This window comes from Zeus faber (genome assembly GCF_960531495.2).
Source record: "Zeus faber genome assembly, chromosome: 10".
In the NCBI taxonomy this organism is placed as follows: domain Eukaryota; kingdom Metazoa; phylum Chordata; class Actinopteri; order Zeiformes; family Zeidae; genus Zeus; species Zeus faber.
Window position 1 is genome coordinate 16297419 of NC_137199.1, and position 22389 is coordinate 16319807.

General features: G+C 45.3%; 1 protein-coding gene across 1 annotated transcript in view; it reads right to left on the minus strand.

Moving 5' to 3' along the window:
• Positions 1-2368: 2368 nt before the first annotated feature.
• The window catches only part of nrg2b (neuregulin 2b), a gene marked incomplete at both ends in the record, with an annotated part of 34370 nt that continues 14349 nt past the window's right edge, over positions 2369-22389 (minus strand). The window contains 11 exons of the mRNA XM_080008678.1: positions 2369-2860; positions 3830-4013; positions 4862-5077; positions 5663-5790; positions 7076-7205; positions 7599-7701; positions 9917-9940; positions 12574-12632; positions 16640-16763; positions 17030-17148; positions 17832-17994. Coding sequence (XP_079864804.1) covers positions 2369-2860; positions 3830-4013; positions 4862-5077; positions 5663-5790; positions 7076-7205; positions 7599-7701; positions 9917-9940; positions 12574-12632; positions 16640-16763; positions 17030-17148; positions 17832-17994 — 1742 coding nt within the window. The remainder of the gene's footprint in view (positions 2861-3829; positions 4014-4861; positions 5078-5662; positions 5791-7075; positions 7206-7598; positions 7702-9916; positions 9941-12573; positions 12633-16639; positions 16764-17029; positions 17149-17831; positions 17995-22389) is intronic.

Genomic DNA, 22389 nt, shown 5'->3' on the forward strand with positions numbered 1-22389 from the left:
CAGTTATGAACCGACAGCTTTGTGATGTCACTGTTATCTCATTGTTTACATAGGTCGACGGTAGCGAGAACTACTCTGCAGATGGGGATCTAAACCTTTGTCCCGCGCTAGTTGCTTCGGAAGGTTGGCTGGGGCTGGGGCTGGGGTGGGCGGGTGAGAGAGAGAGAGAGAGAGCGAGAGAGAGAGAGAGAGAGAGTGAGCGACAGGGAGGTGAGGAAGGGGGAGACAGACAGAGACAGGACACGTAACAGATCATTCAGTCAATATGACCAAGCAAAGTATGTTCAATCAATAAAGGTATAGGAATGCAAAAAAAGGATGCAGTAATCAGTATCATATCATATACCGTAATTTGGCTGTGAGCTAAATAAATAGATACAGAAATGAAACCCGAACGAGTCCGACTCAATCTCACTCCCCGGAAGAAAAACAAAAAAACAAAACGAAACAAAAAAAAACAAAAAAAAAACGCAAAGCGACACAGTTACACAGCGACCTGCAGGCGTCCTCTGCAATCTGAACCAAACAGATGTGCAGGCCTCTGCGCGACAGCGAGCCCCGGATTGGTTTGAATACATCACATTTTAAGCTTCATTGTCTTTATCATCATCATCATTAGCATCATCGTCATCATCATTTGTAAGATCCACATAAACCACATGCTCACTTGTAGACACACCGGCATGCACACGCGCAAACACATACACGCACATACTCACAAACACACAGGCACGCACGCACGCACACACACACACACACACACACACACACACGCCTTTTGAAGGAAAAAACGAAAACGAAAAAAGGAGAAAACAACATCTCTCTTTGAACATGTTTTTTTTTTTTTTGTCGTTTTTTTGTTGTTTTTTTTTTTTTTAAATAGTTTTCCCCCCGCGCTCAGACAATCGTCACACGTGACTGTGGTGAGTGACAAGGTAAGGACGGACGGACGGATGGAGAGATCGGACGGAGAGCGAGGAGATGCGGATCTGGCCTGCGGACTGGACCGGGCTGAGACTGAGACGGTGAGAGCTCTCTCTGGTCGAGTCTTTCAGCTGTGACGTGACGGGGGAAGTCCTGAGACACAGTGCGGCTCTAAGCTGCTGGCATAGGAAACGGGTGGGCTGGGCAGTCCACGGGAGGCCAGAGTCAGGCTGGATTACAAGTGGGCTCGGTGGGGTGGGTTTCGGGGTGTCGGCAGCTCCCTGGCCAATGGCTGCTCATGGAGGGCGGGAGGGTTGTTACAGTGCAATGGAGCTTCTGGCAGCGTGAGGACGTGGTGGGAGGAGCGCCCCTCCCCGGAGGTGAACCAAGACACCCGGCGGACAACCAATGGGGATCTGATGAGGTGCACAGGCTGGATACAGCCATACACGCACTTACGTGTACGCTGGTGTACACACACACACACACACACACACGCGCAAACACACACACACACACACACACACACACACACACACACACACACACACACACACACACACACACACAGCAACCTCCATCAAACTTATGGCAGCATCCTGAACATCTCTGCAGGGGCCTAGAATCGCTTTCCCTCGTCTCCCAAAACCTCCCCAAACACTTGTTTTCAGGCAGGCAACAGACAGCGACACAAACAACCAATCTGTGTTCAACTGGAGGGGATTCGTCAAAATATCAGCCCGGCGGCCCACGCACAGGAGGGCCGAGGGAGCTACCCTACACATCCGGTTGCGTCAGTGATATATGTCCCCGTGAAACGAGCGCGTCGCGTGGATCATACTCATGTAAACAGACACCTTTTACACAGGAGTAATTCATATTGCATGATGACAGAAGATCAGATCACAGTTCGAAAACAGGAAGATCCCAAATCAGAGGAAAAAGAATAGAAATAAGAGAAAAACCAAAGAAGAAAAAGGAAAAGTAGGAGGGTTGGTCTCTATAAAAACGAGGAGTCTTTATAAGAAAGGCTACAAAAACTCAATGGGACCTCCGACTTCAGCATACAGCAAAAGGCACCACAATATTATTCTATTTATCTAACTCGTGAAAAAATTGGCACGTAATTCTCTTAATTTTTTCATCTCTCATTAATGCTGTAAATCAAAAAACTTTACATATAAATATCCCCCCCCCTTTATAAAAAAAGTCTTTGCTGTTAGCTAGTAGACAATTTTGCTGAAATGAAAATAAATATTTCATTTGTTTAGAATATCTGTCTGTTATACAAAATAAAAATATTTCTCCTAGGTGCAGGTCTCTAGTCCACTGGTTGTGTATGGGTGTAGGAGAGGGTTGGTGTAAGGTGGGGGCGGGGCTGTGACAGAGGTGTATATTTGGGTGTGGGTGGAGTCTGGGGGGGAGGAAGGTGGGGGTCAGAGTCTTAAAGGGGCATGTTGTTGGCCTTGGAGCGCTGCGCCTGTCCCCCCCGGCTCTGCCCGTTGCTGCGCAGCCCCGGCCGGCTGGGCCCTCGGTGAGTCCGCGCGTCGGCGCCGGACGCCGAGCGGAGGCCCGACGCCGTCGCGGGCGGGTCCACATTCATGTTCTGCATACTGAGGAAGGGCGTGCTCTCCCCCCCGTGGCCGTCCTCCTCCTCGTCCTCCTCCTCGTCCTCCTCCTCGTCCTCCTCCGACTGGCTGAAGCTCTGGGAGCTGTAGTCCCGCAGGCCCGCCGCGCGGTGCGACACGTGTCCGTTGAGGCGGTTGCGTCGCGGCCGGCGCCGGCTCCGGATGGGCTCCCGCGACGACGCGTACTCCTGCGTGGTCTCGTAGGCCTCGTCGTCGGGGAGGCGGTAGGGGCTGGACGGCAGGCTGCCCGTGCTCTCCGTCAGGTAGGGCCGCCTGGGACGACGCGGCTGCCGGTACAACCTTCCGTCCTGTGGGAGCGCGAACACAGTGGGACGGAGTTAAAGAGAAAACAATGTCGCCCTCCTGTTATTACAGGGATTAGCTACAGATGGAAATGAACTCACAGATATCAGTGCGCATCACTTCGGCGCAGATAAAGCCCCAAACTACCGCGCATGCAATAGCGCAGTAGTTTGTGACAGTAGGGCAGTGTGTGTGTGTAGTAGCTTATTCCTAACTGAGTGAAAACAAGTCTCCAGCGACTGGTTTTTGAGACTTTTTTTTGAGCCATGTCTCAGTTTTTGAGACAAATTGAGACACGGCTCTGTTAAATGTGTTTACTATTGCTCTACAACGACATGCTTATGTTGCTGACTGTACAAAAAACTCATTATACGGGCCAAAGCTGACAGCCATTCTGACTGCAATCTCACTAGCATTCAAACTTTTTAGCGTCTTAGCGTATGTTAGTGTCAAAACGTTACAGTTTAAAAAGTGACAAAATGCATGATATTAACAGAGCAGGACATGGTCACAAAAACAGCTATTACAAAACTGTAATAACTGGCTACTGAGGATGTGATATTACACAGCATGGGTTTATTTAAAATCAAAGCGGGGAAATCATTATTATGTGTTATTAGCACATTTCATCCACATGAAGACTCACTGTGCTTGACATGAAATGAGAACCAAAATAAAGAAAAATAAAACTGAATGAAAGAAATTAGAACTCAAGTCAGACATAGAATTTGAATATGAAAATAGAACATGGGTCAGTGCCATGCTCAAAGACACTTAAATTCATTAACCTAGATCATAAACTCTAGTACTCAAGTTAAAGAGCTGCCTCCTGGTGCACTAAGGCATCCTGCTGACCTACAACTCTATTTATAAGCATATATCTGTGTGTGTGTGTGTGTGTGTGTGTGTGTGTGTGTGTGTGTGTGTGTGTGTGTGTGTGTGTGTGTGTGTCTGCGCCTCTGCCTCTTCCTCACGTCAGGGCATTGCAGCAGCGGCTGGTCGTCCTCCCTGTGGTAGGCGGCAGCGGCGGGGGGCAGAGAGAGGGCGTGGTCCGTGTTGGGCGAGGTGATCTGGAAGGTGGGCACCTGGGGGGGCAGCGGGGGATAGTGGAACTCCACCGGGGAGAGGCGGGCCGGGGTGGTCAGCGCCGAAACGTACCTGAAGGAGAACGACAACAGCGACAGGCGCACGCGTCACAACCACATTCCTAGTCCTATGGGAGCGTATGGAATTTGACGATGCAGAACGTTGGCGTAGGAAGGAGTAGAATGCCACTGAAAGACAACAGCACTGTGCATATTATATTGTTTTCACCTTTTTGTTTTCCATCCTGGTAAACACATTTCATGTACAGATTTTCTATACATTCATGCAAAATCCACTGGTCAGGGTGTGAATCGTTGATACAGAGATGCAACACTGCACTGCAATTACATTCTGCAGCCAACTCACTCCTCCGCTTTTTCGTAATGCCAAGGACAACAAATATAAATGGTCTAGAAAGTACAGAGCAGTTTGTACAGTGTATATGGGGAAATGTGTATATGATTGTGTATCTGGTGGTGGTGGGACAAGTTAGAGAGAGAAAGAGAGAGAGAGAGTGGGAGAGAGAGAGAGAGAGTGAGGGAGAGAGAGAGAGAGAGAGAGAGAGAGAGAGAGAGAGAGAGAGAGAGAGAGCAAGATAGGACAGCAAACACAATGCTACAAAGAGCCAACACTGGAAAAAAGAAAGCCAAGCTAATTAAAAAAGCAAAAAAAATGGAGGACGGACAACATGACCAAAAAGGAGAGACAGGTGAAGGGTAGAGCATGTGGAAGAGGCGACAACAACATGGACAGAGAGAGAGGCGGCAGGGCGGTACCAAACACATGAACAAATTAATACACATACACACACACACACACACAGACACAGACACAGACACACACACACACACACACACACACACACACACACACACACACACACACACACACACAGTGCTGGGTCTTCTCCGATTTCATACCTGTCACTGTGGGGGGAGTCTCTCAACGAGTCGTAGGAGTCTCCGTACTGCATGCCCGGGCGGGACAGCTCAGTGCAGCCCCAGTGCGCCGCCCTCCGTGCCATGCAGGCCGGGCTGCTGCACTTACTGGTCCCTACCGAGCTGGACAGCGCCCCTGACTGGCAGTCAGAGTTCATGCTTTCTGTTCGCTCCATGCTCCACGTCTGCTCCTCGTGTCTTCGTGTGTGTGTGTGTGTGTGTGTGTGTGTGTGTGTGTGGGTTCAGGGCAAAGCAGCATTTAGCAGCATTAGCGGCATCAGCGCAGCATTGAGGAAGAGGCAGCGTTGACCGGGAGAGGAGAAGAGAGAAGAGAAGAGAAGAGGAGGGAAGGGAGGAGAGAAGAGGCAAAGAGAGGAAAGGAGAAAAGAGGAGAGGAGAGGAGAAGTGGAGGAGAGGAGAGGAGAGGAGAGTATAGGATAGCATAGGAAAGGAGAGGGGGAAGGAGAGAAAGGCGAAAAGAGGAGAGAAGAGAGGAGAGAAGAGAGGAAAGGAGAAGATAGGATTGGAGAGGAGGAGAAGAGAAGAGAGGAGAAGAAGGTGGGTAGGGATAAAGAAAACAGGGTGACAGTAAGATAATGACTGCATGCTTGAATTTAACCGTTTGTATCTTCGCTCATATGCCATGCATACATCTCTATCTCTGAACGTAGATCTGTGTGTGGGTGTGTGTGTGCGTGTGCGTGTGTGTGTGTGTGTGTGTGTCTGTGTGTGTGTGTGTGTGTGTGTGTGCGTGCGTGCGTGCGTGCGTGTGTGTGTTCGTACCTGGAGGCATGTGAGGCAGTGGAAGAGTGGTGCGAGCGAGTGGACATTCTGCTGCCTGCGTAGTTGCCCGCGCCCTCCGCTCCGTGGCTGATGACGCACTCCGTGGTGGGGACGCTTTTGGAAATATACTGTAAATCACACGCAGAAAGAAAAGCTTAACGACCTGCTGTTCCTCGGAAGCGAGTGGCAGGTCTTACGCAAATAAACCACGTTTTAATATCCGTAGTTTGAAACTCTAAGGTACAGGAAGTCTTAATGACCTGCGCCTGGAACCCAGCGCATCTCATCTGTTCATCTGCTCGTTCGGCAACGCTCTCTTTGTGGGCAAACAGAAAGGATAATTCTCCCCTTCCCCTACGATGTGTTTCCTTTATTTGCGATGAATGCTGACTCATGCACGCCCTGGCTGTCCCCACGAGCGAATGTATTCGGCGTGTCTGTCCTTTCTTTAGCACCCGCCAACCAAAACTCCTACATCTGCACCCGTTGTAGTGTCCTTCCGCTGGAGACGTGGAGGGATGACAGAAGGGTGGAGAGTATCCAGAGTGCGTTCTAACTGGTCGGACCTCAGGTTAGATGACGGGAAGTTTCGCTCACATCCCATTTAACAACTTCTTTGCTATACGTCACCCGGCTTTTAGATCTATAGGCGCGCACACCCTGATTTTGCAAGGACTGGGAATCGGGCTGACTCAAAAATTCGACAAATGCACATAATGCTTGCTGGCTAAAATTTTTGCTGTTGTCCTCCTCATCGAGAGAAAATTAACTAGTAATTGTTGGCCCTTCTCAACGGCAAACTCAAAGGCATTCACCTCCCGCTTTGCCGTTGGCAGAGATGTGGGCTATTTGTCAGCTTAGCACTGTAGAGTGCACGCCCCCATGGACAGTAGGCTTCGGCCGGGAAGAATTCCTGGCCGAAGTTTGGTGTTGGGCGATGCGATGAGGAGATGGGATGGTTTAAGCAGTCACACCTGACCTGGATCTAGGTGACTGGGTCAGGCTGGCTGCATACCAGTTGCTCATTGGTTGTGCTAAGGAGCAGCAGGTTAAAACCCCCACCCACACACATGCTTAGGATAGTAGCCTGTGTCATGACATGTTCCATCTGCTCCTTGCTAATTCCACCTAGCCTCCTCTCAATAAACTGGTGTCTACAAACCATCCTCGTCTGTGTCTCTGGCCCTGGAAATGCCACTCGGGTGGCGTGTGGTATAGGAAACTGCCACAATCTCCTCTTTTCCTTTGTTTTCCCAAGTTGCTTATGTCAGGCCTATGACAGGCTTGAGGTCAGCAGCACCGTGCAGCTGCAGTAAGCCTACTCTTGCGGTTGTAGCAATGCAGCAGTGTTGTAGAGGTGATGCGCCGGGCGTGGACAGGGCGTAAGGTGCTATTCCTACTGTTTGGACTCACATCCCCCATGGGAATCTCCTCGGTGCCGGGCACGGGGTGGTTGGGCCCGTTGAACAGAATGCGGTTGGGCTGCTCCACACACTGGTTCTGGTTCTGGTGAAGGTGGCTTTGCATCTTCTTCCTCTGCTTCCTGGAGGGGACAATAAACAAGAAAAGTGAGTGACCTTGCAAAGTAGTAAATATCTGGTTAAAAAAAATAATAATACAAATACCTCTTCTCATTCAAGAGTATATATTTCTTCTAAAGAGTACTCTTAAAGAATGCATTATAATGCAATTATAATACTATTAAAATACTGTTATAATGAATTACGTACTGGTAGCGCTTAGATATTTTTGCATTGAAATTTGTCTTTTTGATCAAGCTCCATTCCTTGGTATTCCTCCTAGTTGCCAATGGTCCAACAGTTGTAATTATTTTTTCACATGGAATTTTTTTTATTGAGAAACAGCCAGTCAGCAGAACAAGAAAGGGCTGCCTGTTGGTTTATTTTTTTTTTATCTTTCTTCTGATGAAACGTACTTGGTTTTGCAGTAGGCGACCACGCAAACGATGCCAACCACCAACAGTGCCACGCAGATGCCTGTGATGGTCAGCACCCGTCTCTGGTACAGCTCCTCAGCCTCTGCGGATGGAAACAGAAACACACAGACACACACACGCGTGGATGCGCGTGCGCGCACACGCACGCACACACGCACGCACGCACACACACACACGCACGCACGCACGCACGCACGCACGCACGCACGCACGCACGCACGCACGCACGCACGCACACACACGCACGCACACACACACACACATTGATAGACAGAATCACACATATGCGTGAGTGCTACTGTATTGTTATTGTCCCTTTCTAAAAAAGCAAATGTCTTTCATTATCAACTCCATTCTTTAGTAGTTGCCTAAAATCATCATAATTTGATTTGCTTATCACATACCATTTGACATTGGAGGATTAGAGATTGGCTCTTTCTGTGCTGATAATGTAAATAGACCCTATCCTACGTTACTAAGTTACCCAATATGCATGAGCGCATTACGAAATGCGATGGGGATGTGATGTGATGGGACTGGAGAAGGATCTGTACACATGCACCTTCAGATGGAATTTTAAAAGAACTGTGATAATAACACAAGGCGTCCGGATGAAGAAAAGTGTTGACACCACAGTGGCTTTCCAGGAAAGACGATGGTACAGTATTGGTAAAGCTCATCAACCCCAAATAAAGAGAAAGGCATAACTGTGAATATTTTGAATCGTCTTAAAAAATGGGCATTATTTTTGTATAGGTAGATAGATGTAATCGTAGGCTTGTGTGAAACACACGTGCGTTATAAACTACCACAAGTGGCTTTGCAACAGAATTAAGGTTTTAACACTGTTTTATGTCACAGTGATGTCGTAATTGAAAATGTAGTAAATCTAGATTGAAGTGTTGAGTTCCCAATGTTTCTTCCCCATTGTTTCTTTCTTAGACACTTTGTGAAAATAGGCCTCAGCTGAGGTGTTTCTCAGTGGATTAAAGATTCTGTGGTGTGGTGTAGCACTTTAATGTCAGCACGGCAAGCCCCACAACACAAAGACAGAAAGGAGCAAGAAATAGGCGAGTTAAAAAAAGAGGGGTGATGGAAGGATGAAGAGACGGTAGACAGTCGTGGAGGAAGGGGGCTGAAGAGGGGGCGCTGGGGGAGGAGGCTGGGTGTGTCCCTGCGGCCATAGGAATCTGAGTGGTTTTACCTGAACTTAATCTGTGATATAATTGGTTGTTGAAACATTAGTGGCGCCCAGTGGCCCAAACAAATTCACCCGTCGTCGACATCCTGTAAACTAACTCTTATTGCTGAAAACTCCCCCCAATAAATTCCAAAACAAATAGCGCTGAATAATATAGAATCACAGTTCTTACGTTGGAGGGGTGGTAGGAAATTACAGAACCCTGAACAATAATCTATCAAGCCGGATATTGTATAACAGATTTACAACCGCCACCTCCACCCGACGTTTGTTGTCATGAACATTAGCTGACGGTCAAGATGTGCCCCCGGTATGTGTCGGTGGTTACAGGAATAGAATCAATGGAAGGGAGAGGGGGCTTAGCACCAAATAAAGGAACCTCTGTACGGGGGCGACGGCCCGGCATTGTGCCTGTGTGACAGGGCTCTGATGCGAGATAGGCAGGGGGTAAAATGGAACGGGCGGCCTGTACAGTTGGACAGGAACCCGCCTGCTCTCGATTCTCAGTCAATCAAGGGCAAAACTTATAAGGACAGTCCACGCGTTCAGGCCCTGTATGTTTTTTTTACTTTTAGCTTGAATAATATGACGCTTGAATGCTTACCTTTGATTGACTGCTACAAATGGGTTCTAAAGTGCGAAAGCCAGTAGGACTAGGCTGGATTCTATCACCTCCTACCACGGTTGGAAAAACATTCTCTGACTAAACAGTAGAATGTAATGTGACCTAATAAACACAACAACAACAAAAAAAACTAAATTATATTTATGAAATGCCAAAGGATAGACATTCAACAAGGAGCCATTCAGTGTTCAATTGCTCAATGTCCATCCTTCTCGATTCTCCAGATTGAAAGGGACACCTACTTGTCGTCGTCATTCAAAATGCAAAAAGAGTGAATGCGGGGGAAAAGGGGGTGTGAGATAAATCTCAGGAATCCAAGTTAGTAAAAAAGAAACAACAGGTTGGTTGAGATAGAGACTCATCTCACTTATCAGTTTTAGAGGGGAGATGGCACAATAATGCGTGACTGTGAGAGGACCTTGGCACACCTTTCAAGCACTGCACAGCAAAATGAATAATAATGTTCCATACCCATAAATTCAATTCCAAGAAGCTCTGCCATCATAGAATGTTGTCGGGATAAAAAAAAAAAGAAAAAAAAGACAGATAGGGTCAGATTTATGGTCCACTTTGGAACAGTATACATCAGTTTCTTTACTGTGATCCTGTACTCTGCTGAACCAGTGAATGCTTTCATTAGTGCTGTGGAATATTTGTCACTGACACAATGGTTGACATGTGCACCGCCCAGAAACAGACAGACTATGCAGACAGCCTTGGCTCTGTCACCCCCAGATATGACAGAAATAAAACTGTTAAACAAACAAACAAACTAAAATAAACCAAAACAAATGAAACAAACAAAATGAAATGAAGAAAGGGAGAACAGACGTGCAGAGACACAAGACAGCACGACAAAAAGCTATATCACTTAGTGCTATATTTACTAGACCTCATTTCTGGAGTGGAAAAGTTTAGAGTAGAAGAAAAAAAAACACAAAGGGAAAAGAAAGCAAGGAACAAAAAGGAGCAAAAAAAAAAAGATAAAAAAGCAGTGAGTTACACTCAACATAAACACACAGTACAGTCAATAAGGCTGGCACAGCAAATGGGGGTGGGCGCCTTAATTCTCTCCTCTAATAGCAATTTCTATTAATGTGCATTTGTATTGAATACAGAAAATCGTTTTGTCCTCCTGCCGCCGCACGCTGTAATCATCATCTATCACATGATTTACATTACGTTCTCACTGCATTCCCAATAGGCCATTTCTCAAGGCATGCAAGCACTATTTGGCTATTGGTCGCTTTGCCAATGAGACAAAAAGCCCGTCCTAAGTGTCTTTGACGAGATTTTATTGATGAAAGTGCTTTACAGATTTGAACCATTCCAAAAACGGGGGGTGACAGATGGACGTGGGTTCAGAACAGAGCATCAGAACATTGTTTTGATTTACTTTAGCTCACTGAAAGACTGACAATTTATTTTCAGTATTAACCTTCGCTGGCACAGCATCATTTTGAAAAGATTCAATAAAATAAAATAAGTAGTACAAATAGTAGTAGCACAAATTAATGATAAGAATTTATGACCTCAAATCTCTCACTATGGTTTTGTTGTACAGTTTATAGCACAGTTTACATTACTAGTTCAATGTAATGCATCTCAGCTAGACTATTTATCATGGAATTTTTTATATTTAAAAACACTTTGTGATATATTTGAATTCGAGCAAATCAGATCAACACACTTGATCATGTAGACAAAAGCTTGACGATGGAGGGCAAACTAACAACCAGACATCACATGTACAGGTATGTAATCGTTGAGAGATCGTCCATGGTCCAAACTTAGCACTGACTGAAAAAACCTCCACCACAAGCAAAGTGACATAACTGTAAGGTTTTAAACATAGAGACTCGTAGTGAGGAGAAGGTACTTCTAATCTTTCTCATGAAACTGTCAAGTCCACAAACATCCATCAGAAAGATTAGAATATGCTCTTTGCTGATGCTGAGCTGGAGTTTGAGCTACAGCTAAACATGCGACCCACGCTACCGTGCCGATCTTCCTGATAATGGGATGTTTGTTGCCAACCTATAAGAGAACATGACTCTAATTCAATATGTCACTTCCAATGCAATCACAGGACAGTGACATTCATGCCTCGTCTATTGATCTCTATGGTTTGAGCCAGAAGTGCAAGGCTCAGGATAAAAACATTGGTGCTGGTGTGAGAGGATTTGAGGTCAGCTGCAAAACAGATCAAGCGTCATTTAGCTAAATGCCTTATAGAGAGCATTCACTCGGTGATCCATGGCTGCTCAGAGCCGACTAGATTGGTATTCTAACATTGATGTCAAAAAGTTTTGAAGTTAGTGGAAATTTCTGGTGGTACAGGTTTGAACCAGAATATATAATTTAAATCTGAATTCAGATTTTCAGATTAATTTCTTATTCAAATTCGGATTTGACTGCCATACAAACATCCCCGCAACAGCAATAGACCATCTACTATGCAATGTGAAACATGGCTACAGTAACTGTCTCTACGAAAGCAATACACTTTGTTAATGTGCATATTGAACAACGTGTTCAATCTCAGTTCTCCTTTGAAAGTCAAATTCAGGAATCATTGATACCTGGTTTGCTATCTAGCTGTCGAAATAGAGGCACCGGGAATATAAAGTCTGTGGTGTGTTAGAATAAAAGCATCTTGCGCGTGTAAAAAAAAATCCCTTCCTCCAGGGAGGAGCAAAGGAAAGCGGAGGAGATATCACAGAGGAGACGGGGAGCACGGAGAGGCACGGGGGAGGACAAGGAGGCATGCCACCTCACACAAAAGCCAACACACACATGCACACACCCACAAGCGCGCACACACACACCTAGACAAGTGTACAGTATATACAGTACACAAACACACACACACACAATCACGTGTCGACGCCTAACACAACGCTAACATCCGTACGCAGACAAATGAAGACATATACTGTATATCACAATATCCCACACAATGCGCGCAGGGGTGCAAAAACACACACCAACGTACACACACACACACACAACACACACACACACTGAAAATACACACAAACACAGCGGCCTCCATCCAGCCTCTCCAATGTGGCATGCAGCATCTCAGCAAGAAGAAAACAGACACACAAAGGAGTAAATAGACATACTGTAGAAACCGGCCATGACGGAGTTTTGACAGTGGTCCCCCGTATAGTCATTGGGACACCTAATGGAGGGAAAACAAAGAAAGGGAAGGGAGGGAGGAGGGAGGCAGCGGAGACAGAGGTTAGAGGGGAGAAGAAAGAGGGGAGATAAACGACCCGGAGAGAAGAGAGAGGTCAAAGGGAGCACACGCAGATGGGGCAGATAGAGGGAGGAGAGGAGGAGGGGAGGGGAGGAGGGGAGGAGAGGGGACAAGAGAGCAGAGAGAATGAGGGATTAGAAACAGTGCACAACCCACCCACCACAGCATGTGACACCGGGACAGAGAGAGAGAGAGAGAGAGTGGGAGAGAGAGAGAGAGAGAGAGAGAGAGAGTTGGAAGAAAAGTGAGTGATATTACAATAAATTGCACGCTGTGACATCACCACAGCTACAGCAATGACATCACCATGTCACAGCGGTTACCTGCCCCCCCCCCCCACACACACACAATGGCAGCAGGTTTTGTGTCTGTTTTTTTCCCCCATCGAGCAGTCTTGTTTCCTGAACAGCTGGTTGAGCTTCTGGAAATACAACAAATTGAGGAAAAAGATTCCAACTCTGGCACCAGCCGAAAACCACTGCAACCCAGACTAACGAGCACAGCCCTCTCAACTGCACCACCGCTACAGCATGTCTTCGGTAACCGGCTGATTCTCGACTGCATCACAACAAACTTTAGCAGAAAGGGAAACATACAGTTCAATATCCATGTAAAGACGTTGCGTCATTGCCAAATAGTGACACACTGATATTTTGTTCCCCTCTAGTCTATTCACTCCCATCACTTTCGTTCATGGAACACCACATTATGTGAGATGAAAACCCTGAAAATGGCAAAAAAAAAAGCTTATATTTGGATATATTCTTGAAATTCTGATATGGCATTTTTAGAACAGCTTTTATGTCTCTCTATTCTAGCGGAATCGCTTTATAAAATTATATTGCCAGAATAGCCGCTATGTTATTTTTAACGACAGTAAAAAAAAAAAAAAAAAATTAAATAAAAAACTCTTACTGTACATGTTGCCCATAAGACTGAGGGTATCCTCAGTTTTTATCCTCTCCTCCCTCACCACCAAAGAGACAACTTTCATTTTGAATCAATTACAGCAAAAACCCTTGGAAGTGCCCACTCAGCAATTTCCCATAGAGTTAAAAATAGAGCAGAGATAGAGAGGGAGAGAGAGAGACTGAGAGAGAGACAGAGACAGAGACAGAGACAGAGAGAGAGGGAGGGAGAGAGAGAGAGAGAGAGAGAGAGAGAGAGAGAGAGAGAGAGAGAGAGAGAGAGAGGAGTCTGAGAGCGATTGAGCAAAAGCAGATCCTAAGCCAGCAGAGCCATTCTCTGTATATCATTACTTTCTCCTTCTCTGCGTCTTCTTTCTCTTTCTCTCTCTCTCCCTCCATTCTTCCCTCAATCCGTCCGCTCCTGCTTCCCCGTTACAGATTTCCCCGGCACTGAGAACTAGTTGGGGGGGGGGGGGGGGGGGGGGGCTCGCGTACCTTTTGTGTGAATGAAAGAAAAGCCTTTTGTTCCATTCTGCCGTGCGAAAACACACCAAGTTTGAAAATAGAAACGAACAGAACGGCAACGCATCCCACAGACATTATGTGGAGCAATCGATGCAGAGGTGATCTCAAATATTATTTCTAGATTAGATTATATGAGATAAACATGATCGACCCCTCGGAAGGAAATTGGATATTTCTCAAGTTAGCCCCTCGGAGAGCAAAAAGGGGGCCAATGTCTCGCTTTTTGGTTGGGAGATGATGTCGCTGAAAGGCGAGCCCTCGCTGCCTGTGCTGCATTCTGCTGTGGCTCTGTTTAGCCCAATTGTCTATCAGCCGCTGCGCTCCCCCCTTCCAAACGAAATCCGCCCGTATGTTCCGTCCTCCAACGTGAACTAGGGACGGCCATTTCTTTTGGTCTTTTTTGGGGTTTTTTTTTGTCCACTCGACGTGAGGAGGAGCGTACATCAGCAAGACAACGCCTCAAACAAGGCTCGGCAAGGCCATTTCGAAAAATTGACAGCGTTGTTCGCTTTTGCCGCTGCCCGCGTGCCCTGTGTGCGCGGGCAGCGGCAGAGTGTTGGGCTTCCTCCAGAGTGAACAAACAGCCAGGACACTAAAGACAAGACTCTTTTTTTCTTTTCTTTTTTTACGTGACGTTGCGGGTCATTAAAGAGAGGCCGAATGAGTAAGACGATGCTGAGAAGCTACCCAGGTCGGCAGACGACTTCTTGATGATCTCGTCTCGGACATATATATATATATATATATATATATATATATATATATATATATATATATATAAAAAAAAAATTTTTACGTGAAGCAATGAGAAATCCTCAGACGTCATTGAGATGAGATTGAAAGGTCTCTCAGATTAGGGTGGGTACAAAGAAAGAAAGAAAGTGACGGCATGTATGAGAATAAGTATTCCAAGTGTTAATAGTAGCCCTCGAGCAGCCGCATGAAATGTGTTCTGGAGGAGAAAGGCGTTTTTTTTCCTTAGCTTCAACTTGAAGGCCAGGCGTGAGGAGTGTGTGCGTAAACTGTAGATTGGGGGATCCTGGCTCTTGCCTGCGCTGCATTCATTCAGCTCAGAGCTATGGTGTCATTGTTTAGGATTTTGAGATGGTGGGACTATACCCCCCCTTATCAACAGAGTTTTATGCCTTTACCTGTAGCTTTGGGACTTGGACTTTGAAGTTTCATTGATCGTAATATATATATTTTTTATTTTGTAAAATAAAATTGTAAACTTTATTTATTTATTTCTATATAATATAATAAATAAATAAATGTATTCACAGATATATTCAAGTCTGTAAGTGTCATTAGTGAGACTTTAGTAATATTCTACGTCTGGTTATTTTCATTGGTGTGCAACTGATATCTTGCCCTCTATTTTTTTCTGGATCCGGGGCTGACTGTACTTTGTTACTTATTGCCCACCTTCAAAACGGGCAATTATGTGTCGAAAGTTCATTTCATGTTGGGACTTGTAAGCCATCTAGTACAACAGAACTGCAGTCAAGGAAGACAGAGAAAAGTACAGCGGGAAAGGGGAAATATAAAAACCTTCTATGTCAGCGTTATGTATAATTTGTCAATTCAATGACGATCCTGTGCCAGCAGATGGCTTCTAAAGAGAGAGTAAATATATTTTAAAAGGCCATTTGTTTCACTTCTTTTCTCACTGGCCCTATCACCTCACATCCTAGGGAAAATGGTGTCAGTCGTGTCAACACCAGCATCTGACGCACCTTCTTAATTCTTCCGTCTTCAATTCTTTAATAATTATTGGGTTGAAAGAAAAAGCACGCACAACCACACAACTAGGAGCAAGAGGCAAAACACGAGGTATAACAGAGCCATCTTTGCCATAATTTCTCTGCATAATCGTCTTTGTCATCACCTGTTTTGTGCTACATTTTCAAACTTTGAGATCTTTACCGCTGCGTAAATATCTTGGTAATAACACGTTTTACTGTTATCGGAGAAGAATTTTCAATCCCAGCAGTTTCAGAAAATGCAAAACTATGATCTCAGCCATCACAGCCTTGTACCTTTCTACACTTTCTACACTTCTTTTTACACGTGTAATAGCAAACAAGTTGTCTAAATGAGTCGGTAAATATATAATCTTGGGTTCGGATAAGACAGCCCCGCAATCTTTTCAGGTCCTGCATAACAAAACCTTCTGGACCCATGAGGACGTCTCGCGCAGCACTTCCCCGGGTAACGAACACGGATGACTGACCGAAAAACGCTGCCCGCGGATTGACATCACCGTGTACACACTAGATTGTTAGAGGCCCCGAAAGACGGCAAGAGCAAAAAAGAGAGAGATAACAATAGAGAAAGAGAGAGACGGGGAAACAGGCAAGGGCAACGGCGACGCTGAGAGAGTGAAACAGACGGATAGAGGGAAGGACAAGGCTGCCGGGAGGTTCGGGGGGTAGGAACTCTGGGGATGGGGGGCGCAGAACACCAGGGGGCCGGAGGGGCAACGGGGTGACTTACTTGCAGGACAGCTGGTTTAAACCGTGTATGAAGTAACAGTCTCCTCCGTTGACGCAGTACGCCTTCTCCGAGTCATTACAGCGCCGGGCGTGGCTGACGCCAGCCGATGGGGTGGTGGTGGTCACTGAGGGATGGGAGGGATGGGTCAGATAGATAGTCAGACAGACAGACAGACAGACAGACAGACAGACAGACAGATAGAAGATAGATAGATAGATAGATAGATAGATAGATAGATAGATAGATAGATAGATAGATAGATAGATAGATAGATAGATAGATAGATAGATAGATAGATAGATAGATAGATAGATAGATAGACAGACAGACAGACAGACAGACAGACAGACAGACAGACAGACAGACAGACAGACAGACAGACGTGCTCACAGATCTGGATGCTGATTATGCTTGTGGAGTTCTCCTGTCCCAGCGAGTTCTCAGCCACACACGTGTAGTTTCCAGAATCCTCCACGCGCACGCGGCTGATCTGCACCTTGGAGTTTTTCCTTCACGCCGAGAGAGAGAGAGACGGAGAGAATCAGTGGGAGGAAAGTGGAGGTGGAGAGACGGGGGGGGCAACGGTGGGAGAGAGAAAAACATCTTGACGACTAAAAATACTACTTTGGCACATAATTGGTGTGTTCCATCCTTAACGCGGGATGGGATATGTGCTCCTGTCCCGTTTTTCTATGATGTGTCAACATAGACCTGAAGGTTGCAGGCGGGTGCTGCCATGCATGCAAATATTTTATATAAGTCAGGTGTGAAAGACAAATGAGTTGTCTGGATTTTATTGTCGCTCTGTTTGCCTCTAAATATTTCCAGAATTTACCTCCGGGGCTTAATTAAGTCTTATGTTATGTAATATTTCTTGTCGTTCGCGATAGAATATTCTCTTTCAACGTTGTCTCTGTGTTTTGAAGTGGTTGGACTTGATTGAGACTAAAGTCTCAAGTCACAACTTCTTTCCTTTCAAACTTTTAGGCCCAATATTGAAGGAGACAAAGGGGAAAAAGTGCATATTGGACTTATATTGGAATATATTGTCATTATATTCTATTGCCATTAGGTAATAGAATTGCCTCTTCCTACTTTTAAGAAATGTATTTTGTGGGCAGATGGTCAGTAATCTTGAATAGATCGTAACTAGTATGAAGGAAGGCTGTTGGGGTGTGGTGAGGGGTCTTACTTGTTGGTCTTTATCTTGAGGTCCCTGCCTTTCTGCAGCTCATGTCCATCTTTGTACCAGCGGAAGGAAGGGCTGGGGTTCCCCGATGCCTCGCACTTCAAGTACAGTTTGTCCCCCTCCATAAGAGACTGGCCCCGCATGGGTCGCAGCTTGGGAGCAGAGGCTGAATACAGACGGAGCGAGACAGGAGTATGGAATTCAAAGCTTGCTTTATTAAAATGAAAAGTACAGACCTTCAATTAAGCCAACCATTTAGTGTGTGTGTGTGTGTGTGTGTGTGTGTGTGTGTGTGTGTGTGTGTGTGTGTGTGTGTGTGTGTGTGTGTGTGTGTGTGTGTGTGTGTCAGCTGGTCTTTTAGTGAGGGTTCAGACATAGGACGACAGGGTCACAAGAGTGAAGGCTGAGGACGAGAGCGGACAATCAATGGTCGCAAGGAACGCACATGAGCAAAACACACACACACACACACACACACACACACACACACACACACACACACGGGCGCACGCACACAGACACACACAGGGAAAAACACTTGAGTACAGCATGAATCTTGACAAGCAAAAGAAACTAAAGGCTTTTAGGTGAAAATCTTTCCTCAGAAAGTCTCTGCGGTAGTTTTTCACTATGGAATAATGTGTACCGGTAAGTGTGTGTGTGTGTGTGTGCATGCGTGTGATGTGTGTGTGTGTGTGTGTGTGTGTGTGTGTGTGTGTGTGTGTGTGTGTGTGTGTGTGTGTGTGTGTGTGTGTGTGTGTGTGTGTGTGTGTGAGAGAGTGCTTAACAGTCTCTGGAGAGCTTCACTCTCTTTCTCCTTTCTCCTTAAAAACTACAACAGACTGCATCACTGACACCAACGCAGGCAAACACGGGCACCAAGAGAGGCTGAGGCAAAGAGACAACTCAGCACTATCTCATAGCACTTAAATACACAAGCGCACAGAACGCACGCGTGCGCACGCACACACGCACGCACGCACGCACACACACACACTCTGAGACACAAAATCACAGGGTTTTTCTTTTCTGACACACACTGCACAAACACACACATACAACACACAAAGCGCAGGGTTCTGCTTGGCTAACTCGCTTACACTCCGTGCCTACAAGGTGTGTATGCACATGCCCGAACACAGACATGCACACGCACACACACTCACAAACGCACAGAAATACACCTACAGCAACACAACACACTGTATGTGCAGCGTTTCACTGATAAGACTTCATTGCTCTTCCTTTGTATGGCTTTGGCAATTACATCATTTATGGCCTTGAAAAATGAATACAAGCATAACCCCAAGTGAAAGACGGCAACGCTGCACACACAGGCGAGCATGTTTCAGTGTGACTCCATTCCGAGACTGGATCTACGTATTGTCTATAAAGCAGACTCAACACACTCCAATAATTAATATAATCTGTGTGTGGGAAATAGCATAGTTTTGACCTTCAATCCAGATGTGTTGGATTCCACCCTCCCCCACCGTCGTAATGCCAATTGTATTCATTTGGTGTTAATGTGTAATACCAGACGTCCTCTCTCAGACTCTGAGCCTCACTGTTAGTCTGGGAAAAGGATTTTGCCATGGCTTTGAAACACCCCCAACCCATTCCACCACTGGAGCTTAATTCACTGGAACGCATCTTAACACAAAATGTCCTCCCTCCACGGTGTATTAAATAGTGCATTAAACTAAATAGAAGAAATAAGAAGAAATACAACAATTCTGTTGTAATGATTATCCCAGTACATTTACACAGTATTTTTCCTGGATCTCGATTTAAAGCTCGCTTGCCCTAAACTCATCCCAATCTGAAGTGACCTTGTCAAAGTTTGTGCTTGGCAGCCGGTAGATTTTAAAGAGCTAGTCCTTGCGGGGGGGGGTTGGGATGTTCCAATTCCCAGACCAACCAGAGGATCTCTGCGTTAATGTATAAACCATGGCTTGAGATTCCTCTGACCGAGGAAAATTAGGCTAATTACAAACTGAACCAGCATTTTAAGCCAGTTTGTCAAAATGTTTACACAGAAAACCAGTATTGTGTGCCAGTATTTCCCTGCCAGTATTGCACAGACAGCTGACCGGGGTACTACCCTTAGAGGTTGACAAAGATTTACACTAAATCAATGTTCAGTGAATAAATTAGGGTACAAGAGGATGCACTATTATCTTTTTTCTTTATTGCACCAAAATTGACCATGTTAGGATACCTTTAGCTCTCACGCATGACAAATGCTATTTTAGAGTACCAAGCATATAGTCTGCACACTATTTTGTTTCAGCCTCTTCCTGCAGAACATTCTGCAGGATTCAATGAGGAAATTGTTTCCTCTGTAATCTAATAACACAGTACAATATGCAGAAAAGGGATAATATTGCACTGGAGAAGAGGGAATTTTGGTGCAATTCAACCCTTAGGGATTTGGCATTTGTAATCAGAATGACAAAATACCTCGGAGATTATTGGTCTTAGATTGTTTAGCACACTGCAAAAGCAAGTTACCGCAAACAGAGCCTCACAGTCAGTGTGGAAAACGTAACAAAAAGTAAATTAACTGGAAATGCCATCTCACAGGATCTTTTTTTTTTTTTTTTTTTGCGTTGGGATACAATTAACAAAATAGAAACATCAATATAAATGTTTTGAATCCTAAGCCCATATAAATCGTATTGTTTTCTACACTTTGCTGGAAATATAGCGCTGGGTGTTTGGGAAACCGGAAAAAACAGCATGATTAAACATTATTATTATGATGATTATTATTAATCATCATAATAATTCAAAATAAAATAAATAATAAAAACAGCATAATAATCCAGATGGATAATATTGTTTGACTATGTGTGTGAGATGAGCACTGATTATTCAGATTACAGGACCCCTGAATACTTTGTTCAGGGGTCCCTTCAGTAACCTACCTAGTAATCTAAAAGATGGCTTTCCCGAGGCACTGTAGCAATATTAATTACAACAAGGATTGATCATCAGAGACTCAAAGTGAGCTTATTTTAGATCTAATTTCCCAGTGGTTGACTGGTAAATTTACCAAGATGGTGACGGGCCCTTTTTCTTTAGGTTGAGGTCTCCAACCCTCCCACACACCCACATCTTTTCAGCTGAAGCAACTCAATGGGAACAAAACAAAACTGCTACAGCACTGACAAAGGGGAATTTACTGTCATGCATTATCCGTACAGTTCTAAAAATGCATACACTATTCCAGACACACTTCCACACCGATGACATAATGGAAAACCAGACAAAAATGCCAGTCCCGGGAGCTTTTGTTTGTCATTGAGCTGGGTTTGAACGTATGAATTTCTGCCGGGTGCGCAGGTTTCCTCCCATCTCAAAAGTCAAATGGATGAGGCTAATTGGAGAACCTTAAAATTACCCACTGATGGCGTGCGTGTGTTGCGTGTAGCTCCACCAGTACGGCCTCATACATGGTGTCCCCCTGCCTGGTGCCTCCAGGATATGCCTAAGCACCCTGAACAGGAACTAGCAAGTAAAAGGATGCTCGAATGAATGACCAAAAGAAAAAGACATCTGACTGGCTTTGCCCTCATTGTCTGAAGAGAGTGCCCTCAGATTTACCAACTGCAATGACAATATGGCTACAGTATGTCGCATAAAGCGTTTTGTGTACAAAATGTTAATGCTTAATTATGCTAAAAATAGCTTGAGCAGTAAACCATATATTCCAGATGTAAAAGTTACACCGTTTGAAGACATTCGTGAGAGGCCCAATTATTGATTCAACATTTTGCAGCACTAGCTAATGACATGATACACTATGACGGACGATTCTAAAAGGTTAAAAACTCTCCAAAGTGACTTGAAACACTGCCTGGTATTTCATATACCTGTTATTATGGAAAGGAAACGGTTTCATTTTATGCCATTTAAAATAATTAGTCGATTTAATTTTGTTGTTAAATCTTGACTTTTGTACGATGAGCCTTCTCTTTATGGGGATCTCCCCGTCCCTTCTGCTAGAAAGCTGAGCATTTGTTGGAGATATAAATAACAATGGGACACAGAGAAAGTGTGAGAGGGGGAAAAAAAATAAAAGAAGGAGAGAAAGACACTCCTAAAGACATGTGCATAAGCACAATTAGTGAGATTCACATTTCCCACACCGCGGGAAGCGAGCAAGCCATAACAGGTCCAATTGTGCTGCTCCATTTACGCACATACAGACCGATTTTCCATAGCTCTACCAATGCATGCGGCTGCGTATGTGGCGGCACGTGGCGTACATACGTCTGTGTGTATCATGCATGGGTGTACCGGCAGTGCCTTTTCGTACATGTCCGCATTCATATATTTGTGTGTGTCAAAAGGCTATGCGTGTCTTCTATACGTTTGTGGGTGTATGTGTGTGGGCTTTAAGTTGCTGATCTAAGCCTTCTGTACCACTGAATGATGAGAGAATTTCTCTGTAAAAGCCAGAGAGGGGATGGGGGCCGGACAGTGCCGCAAATGGACAGGCGCGTCTGACCAATAGCCTGTGACGAGCCCTGCTGCACTGGCCAATCACACGTGA